This window comes from Eucyclogobius newberryi, unplaced genomic scaffold, assembly GCF_026437365.1.
Source record: "Eucyclogobius newberryi isolate DKJ021-1_F unplaced genomic scaffold, fEucNew1.0.hap1 SCAF_1, whole genome shotgun sequence".
Classification (NCBI taxonomy): Eukaryota; Metazoa; Chordata; class Actinopteri; order Gobiiformes; family Gobiidae; genus Eucyclogobius; species Eucyclogobius newberryi.
The window spans coordinates 46844281-46864260 of record NW_027315723.1 but is presented as its reverse complement, the minus strand read 5'-3'; the positions used below and the strand labels follow the sequence as shown (position 1 = coordinate 46864260).

At 38.9% G+C, this 19980-nt stretch overlaps 1 protein-coding gene across 15 annotated transcripts in view; it reads right to left on the bottom strand.

Moving 5' to 3' along the window:
* Window positions 1-337: 337 nt before the first annotated feature.
* Window positions 338-19980, bottom strand: part of tns1a (tensin 1a) — a 189422-nt gene continuing 169779 nt past the window's right edge. For 9 of the 15 annotated variants that reach the window (XM_072447264.1, XM_072447340.1, XM_072447349.1 and 6 more), the window contains 14 exons: window positions 12792-12866; window positions 11811-11837; window positions 11475-11550; window positions 9722-10197; window positions 8990-9076; window positions 8778-8906; window positions 8609-8704; window positions 8006-8083; window positions 7789-7860; window positions 7684-7710; window positions 6030-6198; window positions 5884-5952; window positions 4891-4920; window positions 338-2705 (listed from right to left, as the gene is read on the bottom strand). In XM_072447264.1, coding sequence (XP_072303365.1) covers window positions 2576-2705; window positions 4891-4920; window positions 5884-5952; window positions 6030-6198; window positions 7684-7710; window positions 7789-7860; window positions 8006-8083; window positions 8609-8704; window positions 8778-8906; window positions 8990-9076; window positions 9722-10197; window positions 11475-11550; window positions 11811-11837; window positions 12792-12866 — 1541 coding nt within the window. In that variant the 3' untranslated portion in view covers window positions 338-2575. The remainder of the gene's footprint in view (window positions 2706-4890; window positions 4921-5883; window positions 5953-6029; window positions 6199-7683; window positions 7711-7788; window positions 7861-8005; window positions 8084-8608; window positions 8705-8777; window positions 8907-8989; window positions 9077-9721; window positions 10198-11474; window positions 11551-11810; window positions 11838-12791; window positions 12867-19980) is intronic. The other 6 variants (XM_072447293.1, XM_072447357.1, XM_072447317.1 and 3 more) reach the window with 4 other exon arrangements.

Here is a 19980-nt window from a genome sequence, read left to right as displayed (position 1 = left end):
CATGACGCCCGGGAGTCGGATCCCAGGACCTTCTGGCTGTGAGGCGAGAGTGTTAACAGCTGTGCCACTGGGCCACTCCAACTTATAAAGGTCTGGAAACTAAAATAACTGAATTCAATAGGTCAATTTAAATCCATGCTAAAAGGTTTGGAAATGAGATCCGTGGTTTGTAACTGTTTATAGAACTGTCTAAATGTGTGTGGATGTTATGATGGTTCTGTGCTGCTGTCTTGGTCAGGACTCCCCTGAAAAAGAGATGAGTTCCTTGTTAAATAAAGGTAAACAAGCCAAACCCATAAGAGCATACATATAAAAACAATGAAAGAGCAGTCGCAGGTTGATTTGTATTGCTTTAATGTTTTTTCTCCATAGGAACAGGTAAGCCATGACAATATAATGAAAATTAAAAGCGCAAACTAAACCCCCAAGCTTTTGGTACATCCATAGTCGCACATTCAACCGTTATGCACAGACGGATTGCATCTCCACTGAGCAGTAACCCTTGATTCAAAGCAACAGGTACAATGCTAAATGGAACATTTTCACTACCACTATGGATTTATGTCTTTTTTTCTTTACATTTCAAACTAATATAGTGGAGTGCAGGATACCTCTTTGCTTTCAATGAAGTGCCACCAAAAACAATCACCCATTCCAAAACTGTAAAAGTTGCAGATTCTTTAAAAGAATAAATAAGAATAAATTAAAAAGTCGGGAGAGGGCCGGAGAAAACAGAGCAGCAGTTGACACAGTTTTAGAATTTTTTGTGAATATTCTGACTTTCCAAAATGGTTCCATACATTTTGGCACAACACCATTAAAAAGCAATGCATTTTGTCTTGGAACTGAAAAAACAAAACAAAAAACAACAAAAATCTAGCCGATTAGCATAGATGGTAAAATCTTTGGCAAAATTAACTGTTAACTGTCATGGTTGCATACATTTTTGATATTGCATTTAAGGTTGGCTGCTGAAGGCGATTTTCCCTTTTTTCTAAAATATCTACCAGCTATTTTTTTTTTTTTAATTTTACTTCTGTTTTGTTTCTATGAGTTTTGTTTCCTGTCCTGTTTTCAAAAACCTCCCATGCATTTCCGCAAAAAATGTAATACATTTTCAGCAATTCTCGGCTTCTACCATTCATGCCCTTCCTTGTTCTTGAAAGAAAAGGAAAAAAGAAAGAAACAAAAATGACAAGCCAAAAACAAACATACACATGTACAAAGTAATGTACACCATATATTCAACACATTTCAAAATCGTCAGACTTTGAAATCATTAGCCAAAATAATTTTTATCTTTTTTCTCACCCATTTAGGTTCTTTATCTAGACTGTACAATATATGTATATATGAGTAACCATGAGGGACCAAAGCAACAAAAATAAATACTTTTTTTTCGCTATGTCATCTTTCCAAAGTAGTATATCTATGTACAGTTATAGCAATTTTCCTTAGCTTATTGTGAAAGGTGGTTTTAACAGACAGGCATTTGCGCACAGTGTGTCTTTTTTAAAATTATTCTATGGTGCTCAATGGTGTCCCCGAAAATAATGTCACTATTTTTGACAATGGGTTCCCTAGTACAAAAAAATTCATGCAGTCTCTTTGACAAGCCATACAACCTCTAGAAGATTTTTTTTTTTTTTAGCACACTGAATGTCGTCAGTGATGATTTGGATGTGGTGAGAGGAAGGGGAGAGGACGGGTGCAAGATTTGGGACAACATGCAAAAAACAGTGCATAGGTCCAGGTCTGAGGTGATTTCCAGTGTGTTTTCCGATGGCAAAAAGTCAATCCATGAAAAAGGGTCCACTACTGCCAGCAGGCTGTGCGGGAGAGGGGTCCGAGCCTGAGCCAGGGGCGCCATCGTGTGGCTTCCTCAATGCGTGACATGCTCTGGGGAAAAGTGATGTGAAGTTTATTTTGTTTTTTTTTCAAATGGTCTGCTATATTTTTCACTGCAGAGCCCTTACCGACACAGACCAAGTCAAATGAGCACTCACGATGAGATTTTTTTTTTTTTTTTTTGTGGAAGGTAGAAGATCCGAGCTTAAAGATCAAGCTAACATGCATAAGGTCTTCAGACACTGTTTTGCTAAAAGCCATCATGGCCGACTTCTTTTTTTTTCTCCTCTCTTGAAGACGTTTTCAAGAATAATCTCTTGTTTTTTTGTTCCTTTGAAAGAAAATGTAATGGCTTAATAGCTACGTCGTTCTTGGACTTGTATTGCAACTACCTTTGGTTAAGTCAGTCGACACAAACAACATGAAAACCTGAAGTTCTTCTCAACATTACTTAGTTCCTTCATCATCTTTAGCTAGCGTTTTCTTCTTAAAGGTTAGCCGCTTCTCCTTTTCCAAAACGGCTGCTGCGTGTCACATTCCCAGCTCCACTTGCACTTCCTCTAGCGCCAACGTAGATCCGTTTAAATCCAGCCTCTGACAAAACTCAAGACATACCAGCAAGGCAAAAGAGACGGGACGAAAATCAAAAAAGGGTCATCTTTCCCGGTGAGAGAGACACCAATTACAAAGGAGGAGTTCCACCGTGGGCCGCCGCAGAGGGGCTTTTTCACCGCTTCATCATCCGCGACACGAAGCTGACGATGGCGGAGGCGGGCTGATCCGGCTCCAGCTCGGCGAACAGGTGGCTCACGTTGTCCGTTGTGCTTCCTTGTTTCCTCGCTACAAAACCAAAAAGCCTAGCAACAAAGGAGACAAGAGGGCATTAGTGGTGAAAACAGTAGTGAAGATACAGTATTTGATCATGTCACACTGACTGAGGTGGAATAAAGCCTTTTCTTTCCAATCAACATTTGAGTGGACAGTATTTTGTGGAGACATATTTGTAATTTGCCAGCTATTTTTATTTTTATTATTATTATTTTATTTTATTAAGATTCCATTATTAAGATATGAGAGGTCCTGAATACAGGAGTTTTGTTCACAACAGTTCTTCTATTAAGAGTGTTATTATTTTTTTTTAACTTCCTATAAGTTATCTGTCCTTTCCCCCTGTATCTACCTGCGTTGCAACACCAAAATTTCCCCATGTGTGGACAATAAAGGCATATCTTATCTTATCTTAATTTGACACAGTTGGCAGATTATTGTAGTCATGGGTTTTGAATGATAAGTGAGTAACAAACTAAAAACAGTCAATTCTGTGCTGGCCGGTGGTCGAGTGGTTAAGGCGGCAGCACATATGCCAGGCTCTATGTGCAGCCGGCAATCCCAGGTTCAATTCAATTTAAGTTCAAATAATCACTTAAGGTTGAATTTGAATTTAAATCCCCCCCAAAAAAAGCCTACGGACCAAAAAAAAGCCTTTGAAAAAACATACAAAAAAACTATCAATTCTAGGCCTGCCATAATAACATATAAAGTCGAAGTGTGTCATACTACTACAGAAAAGAAGTCCAGATATGCTACTTAATACTCATAATAACTCTAAAGCAGGATAATACCAGTGAAACCCTTATAAAATATGCACTAAATAATAAATAACAGTATGAATCACTTTTATACTATTAAGTAGCTATAATTAGTCATAGAAGTTACTTATGAATAGCAATTATTGTACAAATAAAAAACAAAATTACACGCTAAAAGTTTCAAAAGTAATTCATATTAACAGGCCTAATCAAATCAAACTCAAGAATTGTAAAAGGTCCTTGAAATGTTGAAATGGTGTCCAGAATTTGTGAAGCTAAAGCATAGTCTCAGCTTAGAAGCAATATATATATATATATATATATATATATATATATATGTATATACATATGCATCTTTGTATTAAGTGAGTCTAAATTCTCCATGCATATGCGTCAGATTGTAATAAAACACACAGAGAACGTGACTCTGGAGGCGCAGGAAAGACTCAGTTTTTATCGCTATTTTTAATAGACGTGAAGTGGGTTGAAAGAATAGATGCCGTGGCGCGGGGTGGGCTGCTGCGGGTCAGAGAATGCCAAAAACATGGACCAATACTGCGCATGTGGCCTAGTGACCTACGTAAGTGTATCTGTTAGTGCACTAAATGGCAATAGCTCTGTTTGTGGCCATTATGCTTTTAAAAACATTTGAACCTAAAGTTGTAATGACATTTATTGGTATGATTGTCCTGGTTTGGTCCTTCTTTAGTGCGTTAGACCTGGTTTGAACTAGTTCTGTGTGGTTGAAGCCTGATGTTGGCCTAGTTCTAGGTTGGGTATATCTAATGTATTCATTCAGTCATTTTCTACTGCTTGTTCCCATTAGAGGTCGCGGGTGCCTGGAGCCTATCCCAGTGACTTTAGGCGGGGTGCACCCTGGACAGGGGCCAGATCCTCGCAGGGTTCATTCATCATCTTCTATCACATTTCATTTGAGTTTCTCCAAGATGAAACAAAATGATGTGACAAAAAACTAAATACCAAAACGTGCATACGACGAGTTGGACTACTTTTCACTCAATTGATTTCACTAAAACGTAGTTGATAAAACTATATTCTATAAGTTGTATTTAACATTTAAGGTAGTGTTACCTAGCAACCATACGGAAAACTACAGTTATGATACTAACTAACTGTAGAAAAAAAATGCGCTAACTTGTCTTTGTATTTTGGAAGGAATTATTGGTGTTGATTGGGATTCTCGAGCTCAACTTCTTTACTTTTGTACTTTTCTGCTTAACCTTTCTACACAAACTTGACAGATGTAAAACGATGTAAAAGATAAATATTGACCACAGATGTTATGCCACCAAACATTGACATAATAAAAACCCATTTTACACTTTAGGCACATTCCTTTTTGCAGAAATGTAATTTGTAAAGCTACCAGCAGATGGTGACAAAGTTATACTCCAGTCTAGCTCTCAGACAGTGCACACACAATGTATCTTACCTCACTAAACCACCTCCTTCTTTGCCCCATCTGCAAAAACAAAAACATGCACTTTAATGAAGAATCAGACTTTTAATTTAATTAATTTATTCCAAATGAACAGTGTTGGGAAGAATACTTTGAAAATGTAAGTATGTATGTTACAGAATACTGCATGTTAGAACACTGTATTCGAAAGATTAGAATACTCTCACGTTGAGTTGCATTGTATTCAGCTAAAAACACTAAATATGAGAAAAACAGCCTCATGTTTGCTATGCATTTAATTATAATGAATTAGGGGAGAGAAAAAAATCTAACTTTTTTTTCTTCTCACTAAAGCAATGCTGACTAAGTTTGTGATCAAATATCGTGATGTATTCCATTGATTTTTAGTAAAGTAACAGTACTCTGAATCCCACAGTGATCACAGTTTCTTGTTGCTGTATTGAAGAAAGGATGATGGCCAAAGAAGCTTGTCTGAAGCTTTAATACAGGCGACGTCAAAGGGAATGAGCCATTAGCCAATCCATTTTATACATCTGGGGGTGTGGTTTAAGTGAACAAAAAAGGCACATTATATATGCAAAGTGTACTCCATAGTGATGACTTCAAGGACAAATATTTTGCATTGTTTGTGTTGATGTTTGCCTTTAAACTTTAAACTTAAATTTTGAGTACCTTTAGTTTAGCATCTCATGATTTAGAACTAAAAAAATGGTTTGTTATAACCAACAAATTACATTTGGATCTTTGCTGTTTAATCGGGAAATACCTGAGTTCTGGCTGCAGAGCGCATTCTACACAGATGAATATAAACATAGATCCATGATTTCCACACATTTCACGCTGGCCTCTCACTTTCTCAAAAAACAGCGGAGAATATCAAGAAAACGTCAGTTATCGTACCAGAATACAGTTACTCAAAATGAGTATTCTGAATATCTATTTGTGGTAAATGTATTTAGTCACTTCCCAACACTGCAAAGAAATGGATGCATGTTCTTTGCTTACTTTCGGTCCTGGGGATCAACATCACAGAAGGTGACCGTGTTGAGGGGATAATGTCTTCTGAAGAAAATCCTACAAGACAAAACACAAATAAACCAACATTTTGCCTTTGGGGTTAAAATACCTTTCCAGTTGCACTTTGCCCTCACTTCCTCTGGCTGTCAGTGAGCGTGATGCCCTGTGCTGACACTTTGAAGTGGACGGTGGTGGCAGCGGGCAGAGGGTTGGTGGAAAGCGTCTGGGTGATGGCTTTGGCCACGGCCTGCGGACCCGTAAGAGACTCCATGTCCACAGAGTTGATGTAGAGGACGTTGCAGGCTGCGGGGACAGAGCCAGTGGGTGAGTGAGAGAGCGCGTTGGCGGGTGGAACAGTGATGGATGCTGGGTAGTTAGGAGCATCATGCAGGGGGAGCGAGAGCATACGACCCGCGGGCTGTCAGGGTCGGCACAGGCAGGAGGAATGTGGATGCTTTTACACATGCTTTAACAGAAACCTTAAGATCCCTGCTTTGACAACTTGTTTTAACACAGTTTGGGTCTTTTAACAAGAGATCTTTTAAAACACTATGTCACCAAAATGTTCCAACCTGCAGCATGGAGGCGACTGGAGGCAAATTGAAGTAGAATATAGAAAATGTTCAAAGATTAACTGACATCAGATCTAATGCTAATAAAAAAATAATAAAGTGTTTTTCAAACTTCCTATAAGTGATCTGTTCTTTTCTTCTGTATCTGCCTCTGTATCTTCCTGCGTTGCACCAATGAAATTTCCCCATGTGGGACAATAAAGGAATATCTTATCTTATCTAACGTTTTTAAGTCCATAAAACGAAAAATACATCGAATTTTCACTGTAAATATGTAATGTAAGTTAGTTTACTGACTTGTACTAGTTTCTAAATCACATAATAAATATGTCTAAATATGTTTAAACCATATCACTCACATGTAATTGAGTAGTTTTACTTTGACAAAACCTCGTTCATTTTTAGTATTTTGTGATGTTCTGAGGTTCTCAGGTTATTCTCTCAATTGAAAATGGTCCACTTCACTTTTACCTCCATTCTGGAATTTAGAATTATTTTTTATTTTTTTTTCAACACTTTTAAAAAGTCAATAATGCAATTCTAAAACCTATTTTTTTCTGAAAAAAAAATAAATAAAAAAAAAATACCATAAATAAAATGTGTGTCCATTGTAAACAGCAATATTGTATATCTAAAACGACTAATAATAGGAACAGGTCGATAGACTTCCTGTTCAAAACTGCAGACGTGAGAAGCTCATAGTGTTACTTCACTGTAGCAGCAGCACATTTGTATTTCTATGTTTTTAATGTTGAAAAACTATTACATTTATGAACCCTATAGTTATGAAGTCTGATTTTTGGAATAATTGCATGTATGTACAGAGCAGTGGGCGGGGATGGGGGATGGGTGAAAACAGAAAACCTCAAATGCAGGACAATGCAGGTCTACTCAAAAATACAACTTTAAATAAACTAATGATGAGGGAACACCATTATAATGTTCTATTTCACAGAATATGTCATCTTTAAAGTCAATACTTATAACTCAAGAGGAACAGAAGGCTGGAATGATATCAAAATTCAACCTCCTGATGAAATGGGAATTTATTGACATTTCTTTTACCCCACATGTAAACTAAATGTCATGGGGAGGCTAATGAAGTAGTGCACAGTAGCAAAGGGATTTCCAAAATGGTTTGGGGGCAGAGCAGTGAGTGGGGCTTGGTTGGATGACAATGCAAAGGGAGCACATTCCCATCCAAAGCAGTATTTACCATGGGCGTCTTCAGGAGGCTTCTGGACTATAATGACGGAAGAGACACACTGTAAATCCTCTGTGTGAGGAAAGAGACTGCCCTAAAAGTCCTCCCTTCACTCACCTGCTCCTTGTTTGAGGAGTTCTACCACCGGGTCAGTGGGAGTGGCCAGTTCTAGGGCTTCTTCATTTGGGTCTGTGACAAAAGAAGAAAACAATTAAGTATGTTTAAATCCTAGCTAAGTTATAAGAAACAATAATATAGCCAAGTAGCGGTAAGCCTGCTGTGCAATTCTATTTTAGATGTAAAAATATAGGATAGTGTTGAAGAATGCGCTGACCTTTGGTGGGGATCATGAGCTTACAAGGCAGAGCCAGCGGCGTCATGGAGTGTTGGTACACCAGAGCAGACAAGCAACCTGCAACAGTCAAGACCACGCTTTTTATCAAAGAGGAAAGCAAACATGACACAGAGAGGGAAGTGACCTAGATGGTGTCTGAGATATACAAGTATATTGTTTAGCATTGTTGTCCCATTTATACCAATGACTGGCAAATGTGATCTTTTCCATTTTAACATCCTTTGTTGTTTGTGTCCAGTCCTTTACATGGTAGTTGTTTCATTCAGTGACTTGCATTTCTTTGTGATAGTTCTTTTACTCTAGCCATAAACGTCCAAAATAAATCCACTGCAGGACTTTTATGTCCCAGATTCATAGTTTCAAAGTCAAATAGAATGGTAATGTTGAACAGTTCTTTTTTAATCTCAGACAATATTTATTGACAATTGGACTAGCCCAGAAATATGGGCTTCCAGGTGCTTTACAACCTGGGATCAAACCCCAAACCTTCACGTTTGGAGGGAACATTCTGCCACTGAGCCACAATGGTTCAAAAGTCCACAATCCTCTCACTATGGAGCAAATCCAAAGACATTTTCTTACCAAAATAGGGTTCGTTGGGACAACCCTTCAGCCGGACTCCCTTTGGACTGGTCTCAATCAGAAAGTGTCTCACCAGTTCGTTGGTCATGTCCGCAACTGCAAAATCAGTCAAAAGGTCAATATTCTGTACCTGTAATATTCAGAGAAGACAAAACAGTGTGCATTTAACCTTTTTTGTTTTGCTGGACAGTGGGAGGGGGGCAGGCCACTTTCATGGCCAGCCCGTAGGCCCCTCGGAACGAGTGGCTATCCCGGATGATGAATGCGCCGGGCTCCCTGTCTTTCAGCAGATTGATTGCTGAGACAAACAAAGAGAGTGGATTAAAAGGCAAATGGTTTAATTGAGTCAGTGAGATTTACAATAGCTAATTCTAAACTCACCTTGTTCTCTGGAGATATCAGGCTTGTACCAAAACTTAGAGGTGTCCTGGACAAACTTGACGTTCATTTTGATGTCTGGATAGCCATCTGGTTGGGAAGAAGCAGCATGAGATGTTATTATCATGTAAATAAGTACTACCATGGTCAATAACAACAAGAAGTTGACTTTTTTGCTTAGTACAATTTTTTTTTTAAATCCCTCTGACACATCTTAGTATTTTAGGTTTTACAAGGAAAATGTTGCCCTATCCTGGCCGTAGTGGAGAATGAAATGGCTTATTAGCAGTATAGCAACTAGAAGCATACGTTTGGCTCTGGGGCCATAGACCGGTTGGTGTTGGAACTCTTAATAAAAAGAATCATAGCTAAAGACAAGGCTAAAGCTAGAGTAAACTAAACTACTGAGCTTCTATGCACATTGTAACATCTCTTTATGTAATGCATTGGGTTTGAACTTGAAATATTATATTTTATTGTGCGTGCGTCAATAGACCAGCCAATGCTAACGTATGCTACCTTTGTAAGGCTAAGTTATCATCACTGGAAATACAACGGTTTATCACAAGATCAAATCAGTGTTTGTTTTTTGCATCCTTTCTTTCCCAATCATCTGACTGTGGTATGTTGTTTAAACTTAAGACTGTGCGAATCCACTCCAAAGCAAACCAGTGCACATATGGTTATAGGTAGACACATTTATATTTTGTTAAGTTGGATGAACAAATCCCTCACCATATATGGACTTGGGTGTGTCTGGGAGTGTCTGCGTTCTGGTCAAGTTGGGAGTGCTGCCACCGCTGGCTGGAGTCAGGTTCTTGTTGTCTGTCCTCTCGGCGTCTCCGCTGGACATGTGTCTCTTATCAGGCAGCTGCGGGGACACGGGGAAGGCTGGAGTGTGGGGTGCGCTCATGTCGTCTGGCGTGCTGTGACCGCTGGGGGTGGGTCTTCTGCCCATCAGTGGACTGGGGGGAATGCCTGCGGTGTTGGCTGTGGCTTTCCGAGCAATCAGGGGACTGGAGGCGACAGGAGGGGGCTGGTGGCGGCTCAGTGAGGGGCTGCCCTGGCCCAGGCGTCTCTGCAGGGCAGGGCTGGGGGGCGTGTTGGTGGCCACGGTGCGATGGAGGGTGTTGGGACTGCCCGGGACCGTGTGCAGGCCCATGATGTTCACCTGGGAGCTCTCAGGAGAGCCGGGTCTGACAGCGCCTCTTCTGCAAACACAACACAAGACTCTTAATGTCTCTTTTATACTTTATATAGTGTGCGTCTTCTTTAAAGAGCACATATTATGCAAAACCAACTTCAATATGCTTTCAACCTTGTTATAACGGTGTTCCCTCTTCATTAGTTTGAGTAATCCTGTACTGTCCTGCCACTAGGGATGGGACAGTTCTAAAAATAGTATTGACTGGTTTGATACTGGTGGTTGGATCCGACTTGGGTGTTAGGTTCGATTCTCACGTGTCCCTCCCACATCCCTGTACTTTGGTTTTGATAATGTGAATCTAAAATGGCATGTAGTCATTTTCCAAAAATAAAAAGATGTAAATGACAATCTGAAGCATGATTCAATTCGATTTATTTTTGTAAAGCCCAAAATCACAAAAGCGGTTGTCTTGGAGGGCGAAATCAGTGATCAGCTCTGCAGTTTTCAACAGGAAGTCAATGGTCCTGTTTCTGTTGTATGACATGACATGATATGTTATATTTGTATATTTTTCCATTTTTGTTATTTTATTTTATGATGACATTTTATTTTATTTTATAATATACAATATATATTGTTTAGCACACAACCAATGCAGTTTATGACCATTGGTAAAGTATGGATAAAATGTATTGAACAAAAAAACCTTTGAAAGAGAAGAAAGAAAAAAACAATGTTTCCCATTTTTCAAATATCATAAACTACACATTTTTGCAAAGCTCTTGTGCTTTCCTACGTCATGGTGAGGGTCCCTGGTCACTGATGGGCCCTTTTGCAGCCGTGCTTCACTCGGCCTTACGGAACGAATAGGCCTCTCGCCAGCTCACGGTGACTAAGAGAGCGCCTAAGGGAGTGCCCAGCCACCCTGCGGATGAAGCTCCTTTCGACCGGTGGTATCCAAATCTTGTCCTATTGGTCATTACCCAAAGCTCATGACCATAGGTGAGGGCGGGATCGCAGATTGACTGGTAAATCGAGAGCAACCACAACAGTCCGATCCAGGGTTTATGACCCGCTTGTCAATCTCACGCTCTATCCTTCTGTCACTCATGAACAAGACCTCCACTTGAAGCAAGGACTCCCCACCCATCTAGAGAGGGCAAGCCACCTTTTCCTCCATCAAACTTAATTATTATTTTGAAACTTATTTTTTTAAGTGATGCCCTTACATCTGTGTACTTACCACTGCTTTTAGCTACTTCACTTTTTATTACAATACTACTTTTTTATTACACCACTTTCTGAAATATATATATTCTGTCGAACACATGCGACACATACCCATCAGTGGTGTGCACAGGACTTCTGGAGGTGACGGGGGCATTGACTTGTTGTGCTCTAGATTCCACTACACCATCTGTAAAACATGACCGGTACAAATAAAAAAAACTGCTCTCAGATACGTCCACTTTTGAAGAGTTCAAGTTAGACTTTCACTGCCTGGCCACACCCTGTCATCACCTGGATATAACCTTGGTTCTCAATGGGGTCAAAGATTGGACTCTTTTGGACTCTTTACCTCACAGTATTTTGTGTCTTTGTTTTTTGCATATTTTAAATCCAGGTATTGACTTTGTTGACCATGCAGAAAGCTTAGCAGGAGGAACGTCTTCTTACCTTGCTCTCCGTCATTAGATTCAGAGTCTGTCATCAGCCAATCATAAAAAATGGGGAAGTGTGGAAAGAGGAGTGCACAGCAGATTAGCTTCAGCATTAGCAATTGTAAGCATCGCTTTGAGCACTAGAGGGCACTAAGTCTACTACCATCGTTACTAATTCTCCGAGTAAAGCTCTTCTAACTTATTCAATACTATACTACTACCTTGTTTATAACAACTACTACATTATTTACAATTACTACTATAACTACTAGCTTTACTCACTTATTTACATCTATTACGACTACCATCTTATTTAGTACTACTCTTAGCTTCTACCTTACTACTACTACTACTACTACTACTACTACTACTACTACTACTACTACTACTACTACTACTACTACTACTACTACTTGAACTACTACTTGAACTACTACTTCTACTACTACTACTACTACTACTTTAACTATTACAACTACTACTACTACTACTACTACAACTACTACTACTACTACAACTACTACTACTACTACTACTATTACAACTACTACTACTACTACTACTACTACTACTACTACTACTACTACAACTACTACTACTACTACTACTATTACAACTACTACTACTACTACTACTACTACTACTACTACTACTACTACCTGAGCTACTACTACATTAACTACTACTACTACTACTACTACAACTACTACTACTACTACTACTACTACTACTACTACTACTACTACTTTAACTACTACTACATCAACTACTACTACTACTACTACTACTACTATTAGAACTACTACTACTACTACTACTACTACTACTACTACTACTTTAACTACTACTATTACTACTACTACTATATTACAATACTTATAACAAGAACAACTCTGACTACTTTTACCTTATCTATGTCAACTGCTACTACTCTTATTAATAATGCAATGCAGTTATTGGTTAACTGTAGAGTAAAAGCTGTATGTTTTGAACTGACCCGATCCGCCGTGTGCATGTGGTTTCATCCCAAGGGCAGACAGGGGCGTTTTGGCCAGTCCAGGAGGTGTGTGCGCTGGAAAAGATGTAAGATAATCATAATGTGACGAGCCTCCACACAAGTTATGACACGTAAAGAACAACATGCAACAATCTTGGAGATGAATGATGGTATGGCAAATACATTTGGTTAAATTTAAATAAATAATGTGCAATTGTAGACCCTGGAAGAAGGTCAAAATGTGCAAGTTTCTAGCCAAAAAGTAAAACATGAATATTGAAGGTATTCACATTATATATCTGAAATGTTTAGGTTTATGTTTTATAATGCAGTATAATATTAAATCAATTAATACAAATAAAAGAATTTAAAGTTGCATACTATACTGTAATTTTATTAACGGGGCCCAAATATTAATTTGATGTTGTTCTACATAAACTATACTATATTAAGATGGATATAATTGAGCTATGTCTGGTGTTTATTGTTTTTTCAATGAGAATATTTTTTGTTATACATTCGACATGGTTACTGTAACATTTATTGTATTGTTATAGATATTGCATTTGTAATGTTTGTTTCTTAATACTTTTCCTTAAAACCATTTTTAATATTGCATATTTGTGGACATTCTAGCTTACTGAAAAGAGTAATAAATTATGCATTACTAGGTAGTTGTACAAAATGTACACTAAGAAAGTAACTTTGTTACATTATTTTGGGATAACTTTATTTGTAGTATTGCATAAATGAATCAAATACTGGGTGTTTTTATATTTTATTAAATACATGAAATATATTATTCTTGAAACTGTCTGAAATGGCATAACACGAACAACAGAAATGGGAAACATCTGCGACAAGCTGCTGATGTCTGGAGGTGTTTACTGGACAGCAGCTGACATGTCTATGTGCCTTCTATTTTTAGCAAATTTAATCTACTTCTTGTTGCTTTGTCAAGACAGTTACTTGCATAGGAAGGTTACGCTTTTAAATGTGTTATAAAAATGTAATATATGTATTAGTAACAAAGTTATACTGCTTTTGGCTATTGAGGCAACAGTAAAAATGAAGCATGGAAGTCCATCCACACACAAACATGCCCCATTTATAATGAAAATGTCAGGAAAGCAGAAGGGTGGAGTTTCAGGTTGCCTTAAGTGGAATTGTGGCTTTCTGAACCAAAAGTCAGGCAAACATTACTAATCCCATGCAAATCACAGCAACTTTACGACCTTTAGTTCATGGGTACGTTCTTTGCATGTGCACTCCACTTAAGGCGACTGGATCATGACAAGCGCACAGAAAATAAATATTTCCCATTCAAACTCAGACTTGGTAATGACTTCTTTGGCAAACATGCAGGAGTTGTACCACAGAGTTCTCACAGCAACATCAGTGTGATCTGGCACTACTGAGAGACAGTGTATTCAGTCAATACCAACCAACCTACAACAATTATAAATAAAACATGTATGGCATCTCCTAACTTAACTGCTTTGTTTTCCTCTTGTATTTTGAATACTTGGCAGTCAAAAATCGTAGGTATTGGAAATAGTATCTATCTTCTCCCTCATGTAATAAATGACCACATGGTGATATTTCTATTTGTCTATAGCATGTTACAAAGAGGCTGACCACGGGCTGTGAACAAAGGGTTGTTCCGGACCATCGTGGGATATGATGAGAGAGATAATCCTTGAAATTTGAGTCGTTTATGGATGATTTTGCTATTTCACAAGAAAAATATATTCGAGGGGTTTAATCCTTTTGTCAGGTTTAGGGTTACACCAAAATTATACAGTGTGATATTTTTTTTATATTTTACTAGTGACACCCATAACATATATTGTTGTCAAATACACAAGAATAAGTCTGATGATCAAGTATTTCCCCTTAAGCCCTTTACACAGTATAAAGTATTAAATATGTTTCTCTCTACAGAGCCAAAAAAGTCCACTGAAGCCGACACCCACAGACATAGGTTTCTATTGTTACCAGCTCCTCTGATAGTATATTGTTTAATTTATGTTTTGAATCTCACAATTCAAAAAGCCATCACAAATGAAAAATGGAGAAGATTACATTTAGACTACACCGGCCTAGAACATGTTGGACTACTTATACTGTTAGTGTGTAAACTCTCTGTGCCGTTCTCTGTGTTCATTTGTGTTTTTCTGTATATTAGAAAAAAAATGAACAGAAAAAACATAAACCTAAAAGTATTGTCATATTAGGGTTACCAAATGCCTTCATCTAAAACAAAAACAAATCCAGAAAAAATAAATAATAATAGTCACAAACAAATCCATTCAGAATGACATGTAGCGTTACAACAGCAATAATGCGATGGAGTAAAAGCATTGGCCAACAGAGTAGTGCTCACAACACAGGGTGTTTCCCAAAGCCCTTCAAGTTTCCTGCTTCAGCCGAAAAAGACGGCTATTACAACAGGCTTATAGATAACATATATACTGGGAGGGGGGTCACATATATTCTGGAGGGGGTCACATATATTCTGGAGGGGGGTCACATATATTCTGGAGGGGGTCACATATATTCTGGAGGGGGGTCACATATATTCTGGAGGGGGGTCACATATATACTGGGAGGGGGGTCACATATATTCTGGAGGGGGTCACATATATTCTGGAGGGGGTCACATATATTCTGGAGAGGGGTCACATATATTCTGGAGGGGGTCACATATATTCTGGAGAGGGGTCACATATATTCTGGAGGGGGGTCACATATATTCTGGAGGGGGTCACATATATTCTGGAGGGGGTCACATATATTCTGGAGGGGGTCACATATATTCTGGGAGGGGGGTCACATATATTCTGGAGGGGGTCACATATATTCTGGAGGGGGGTCATATATATTCTGGAGGGGGGTAACATATGTTCTGGAGGGGGGTCACATATATTCTGGAGGGGGGTAACATATGTTCTGGAGGGGGGTCACATATATTCTGGAGGGGGGGTAACATATATTCTGGGAGGGGGGCACATATATTCTGGAGGGGAGTCACATATATTCTGGAGGGGGGTCACATATGTTCTGGAGGGGGGTCATATATATTCTGGAGGGGTCACATATATTCTGGAGGGGGGCACATATATTCTGGAGGGGGGTCACATATATTCTGGAGGGGGTCACATATATTCTGGAGGGGGGTAACATATATTCTGGAGGGGGGGTCACATATGTTCTGGAGGGGGGTCACATATATTCTGGAGGGGGGTCACATATGTTCTGGAGGGGGGTCATATATATTCTGGAGGGGGTCACATATATTCTGGAGGGGGGTCACATATATTCTGGAGGGGGTAACATATATTCTGGAGGGGGGTCACATATATTCTGGGAGGGGGGTTAACATATGTTCTGGAGGGGGGGTCACATATATTCTGGAGGGGGGTCACATATATTCTGGGAGGGGGGTTAACATATGTTCTGGAGGGGGGGTCACATATATTCTGGAGGGGGTCACATATATTCTGGAGGGGGGTCACATATATTCTGGAGGGGGTCACATGTATTATGGTCACATGTTGCACTGGTAGAGTCTTTCTGGGGAGGGGGAGTCATTTAATTTCAATTTTTTTATTTATCAAAATAGTTAAAGGTGGAATGGACGATTTTTTTCAGCAAATTTTTTATCATATTTCCTCGTGGCGTGGATAAATCATTTGTCCTGCAACGTATCAATCATAAAACGCACCTACCACTCACCTGCAGCCGCGTCAGGCTCGTCCCCACGTTTCCGCGTGTCTAAGCGCATGGATCTATCATAATATAGTCCCCTCAGTGTACGGGGCAAAATGAAGACGGAGAAAGACAGTTCGAGCTGACGCAGAAGTGGACAGAAATCTACGGGAGACGAGAGATGCGATGCACTCCGTTGTGCTAATAAACAAACGCACGTGTGTGTTGTATCAGTCCACACGGGGGAGGGCGCATGCGCACTTCCACCTGCGTTCTCAAATCGCCAAAAAATCGTCCATACCGCCTTTAACTTCATGCACAGAGGTGCACATGAACAGGCAGGGACACCCTCAAATATTACAAATATTGAAAGTAAATAGTAGGTGAAATAAAACAAAACATTTACTTGACTAATTATATATTTTCACATCACTTAATTGCTTGCTATAATTATACACATTTGTTTAGTTTAATGCAAAATTCAGATATCATTTTTCAGAGTTGCTGTTAATATTTTTGAGTGCAAACATGGAAGGAGAGTAGTGAAGCCCTAATAAGTCCCTCTCTCTTTTGTGTTTGAATCAGGCTCAGAGTCTGTGTCTCACCGTACACAAACCTCACCGCACTCCAGTCATCATCAGCATTTGCAGACTATGTAAATGTAATTTAGTAGTCAAATCTGTTCTGTTCATGTTTCCTATTTCAGGTTAATTCCTTATGCAAATATAGTTAACACAATGCATAAATGCCACACTCTCCTGTTCATTTCACTGTTGTTTCTAATTCTGCACTTGAACACACCATGGGTCTAATATCACTTTGCCTTCTTCTTTTGATGACCATAGTATCAATCCCTGGGAAATATGTCTACATAAAGGAAAAGACGACTTGGCAAGAAGCTCAGGACTACTGTCGGTCTGCTCACACTGACTTGGCTACCATTAGCAATCAAGAGGACATGGATTTTGCTCAAAAAGTCATAGGGAGCACGATGGAGTCCACATGGATTGGTCTGCAACGAAATTCAACTGACAGCCAACAGTGGGAATGGTCCGGCGGTGGGGCAGTGATTGATGTTTTTTGGGCAGGGAAACAACCGGACTCCGTGAAGCAAAGATATGGTGTGCTGCTTAAGTCTTTGTGGTACGATGAAACCGAGACGGACAATTACAAGTTCTTGTGCTCTTCTGTCAAAGTAGTGAGGAAGCCGAAACAATGGGATGAAGCAGTTGATTATTGCAAGAAGCACCACCGCGAAATGGCAAGCGTCACATCCAAGGCAGAAATGATGCTGATCCAAAAAGAACTTAGGAAAAACAACTTCACGGAGAACATCTGGATTGGAATGGGTTTTTTGGCCGGACAGTGGATGTGGGTGGACGGAAGGCAGTTGACGTATGAAGCTTGGGGTGTGAGCGGGAAGCCCATGTGCCCAATGGAAGGGGTGGAATGTACAGCTTTGTCAACACAGGAACTTAAATTATCAAATACAAATACCCAACTGCAATGGAATGCATGTGATTGCACAAAACTACTACATTTCATTTGCTACTAGCTAGATTGTAGGTTGCTGGTTGCTTGTTGCTAGTCATGGGCTAAACATATTTCTACAATATATGGAGAAAAATCAATGTGATAGACGTTTATTTTGTATAGTGGCTTTTTCAGTGAAACGCTAGCATGAATGTTACAAGCAAGTTACACCACCTTCTCACTTAAGGTTGCTTTGTGTCGTTATTCAAACTAAATTGACCACAGATGGTATCTGACAAAAAGGTCAGATGGACATAATGTGGATGAAAAAACTGGAGCCCTGAACATTTGCCAACATGAGAGCATAAAAATGGCCCATCCCAAATGCCAAAATCAGGCATTGTATTTAAAACCAAATAAAAGCAAAACAAAAGTTGGTTGGTAGACCTGAAATGACCTTTGCATTTGAAGAATTGCGGTGTATTGTGCATTTAATTGTGCAATAAAAACACATCAGGATCTTTGATTAGAATTGTTGGCGCCAGTTGGTTTTATGGCACCTTCATGTGTCACTAGAGCCATCGAGACCTGAGCAACTGACACTGATATGACACTGATTTATTAGAAGCACATCTCTGCACCATGCCTTCCATTGATCATGATTAATAGGAGGAGTGTTGCACCAGTTCATCGCTTCATGCTCAAACCAGTCTGTGAAAGTCAATGACAATAACACTGGCACTAAAAATAAAATGGCCTTTATATCAACCTCAGCTTATTTCAGGTTAATTTACTGGCGTTTATATAGTAGAAACACATTTTTACAGTTTTATAATTTAAATACATAATTTCTGGGTGCCTTGGAGGGTAATGATGGAACAACAGAATATAAAATGTTCTTATGGTACAAATCTTAGAAAGCTCTTGTAAAGGAAACTTGATTATACTTATTCTATCATATTTTCTTATCATTATATATGACTTGATTATACTGTATTCAGTTGCATGTGAGTACTTTTATGCAATATTTAGTGTGTGTGAAAATAACATAAACTACAGAAAAAAATAAAAATGTGTGTGTCTATTTTATTTGTTTTTTTTTCAATTTTATTTGCATTTCTGTCTATTTACTTCTACTGCTGTGATGTATGTATGTGTGTGTAATCACAGACCATGTTAATCTCTCTAACAAGTTGTACCTTCAATGACACGCTGTAGCTTGGGCTGTATAAGACGATACTGTATAAACCATTCAATACTTACACACAGTACTGTAACTGTGGAGGCAGTTAATACAGCCAACAAGGCCACGATCTCTAAATTGCTTCCAATTTGGTTTCCAGATTTTAATTGAAGTCGCATTTTTAGAAGACAAATTGGTCACTGAGAAGTAATGTTTCAGTCAGTGGTTGGGAAATTGTCATTATGAGGACTGTAGACCTTTTTTTCGATTAATTGGTCAGTATTTGATTGGTACTATAAAGGATATATATGGACAACAGAAGAAGGAAAAGTAAGTTAGCTATTTGGTAATGAATTATTAATGCATTCAGTCTTTTCACATACAAATCTGCAATTTACTGATACTTTTCTAGTGTGTTTTCAGTGCATATATGGTCAGATCATAACAATATTTTTGAGAGCTTTTGTTAGTTCCATGTTCCTTTTAGTCAACTAATCGATTGGCAAGTCTCAAGTGACAAAAGAATTTCTTTAGTTGATTACAACCCTACGTTCTGTGTAAACTCCCATTTCCTTGGCTGCTCAATGCATAGAAAATAAAGTGTGTACTCACTAGCCCTCCAACTTGTAAAAAAAAAACATAAATTCCCTGAATGTGTACATGGTCGTACAAATTAATAAAGTTTTATGGTGGAACTAGATGCGCACAATTCATGGCAGTCATAAGTCCAAATCTCAAATTGCTCCTGCTCTTGGCTCGAAGCTGGTCTGATGCTCATCACTACTGCAAAACCAGCTACACTGACATTGTGCCTGCGAGCAA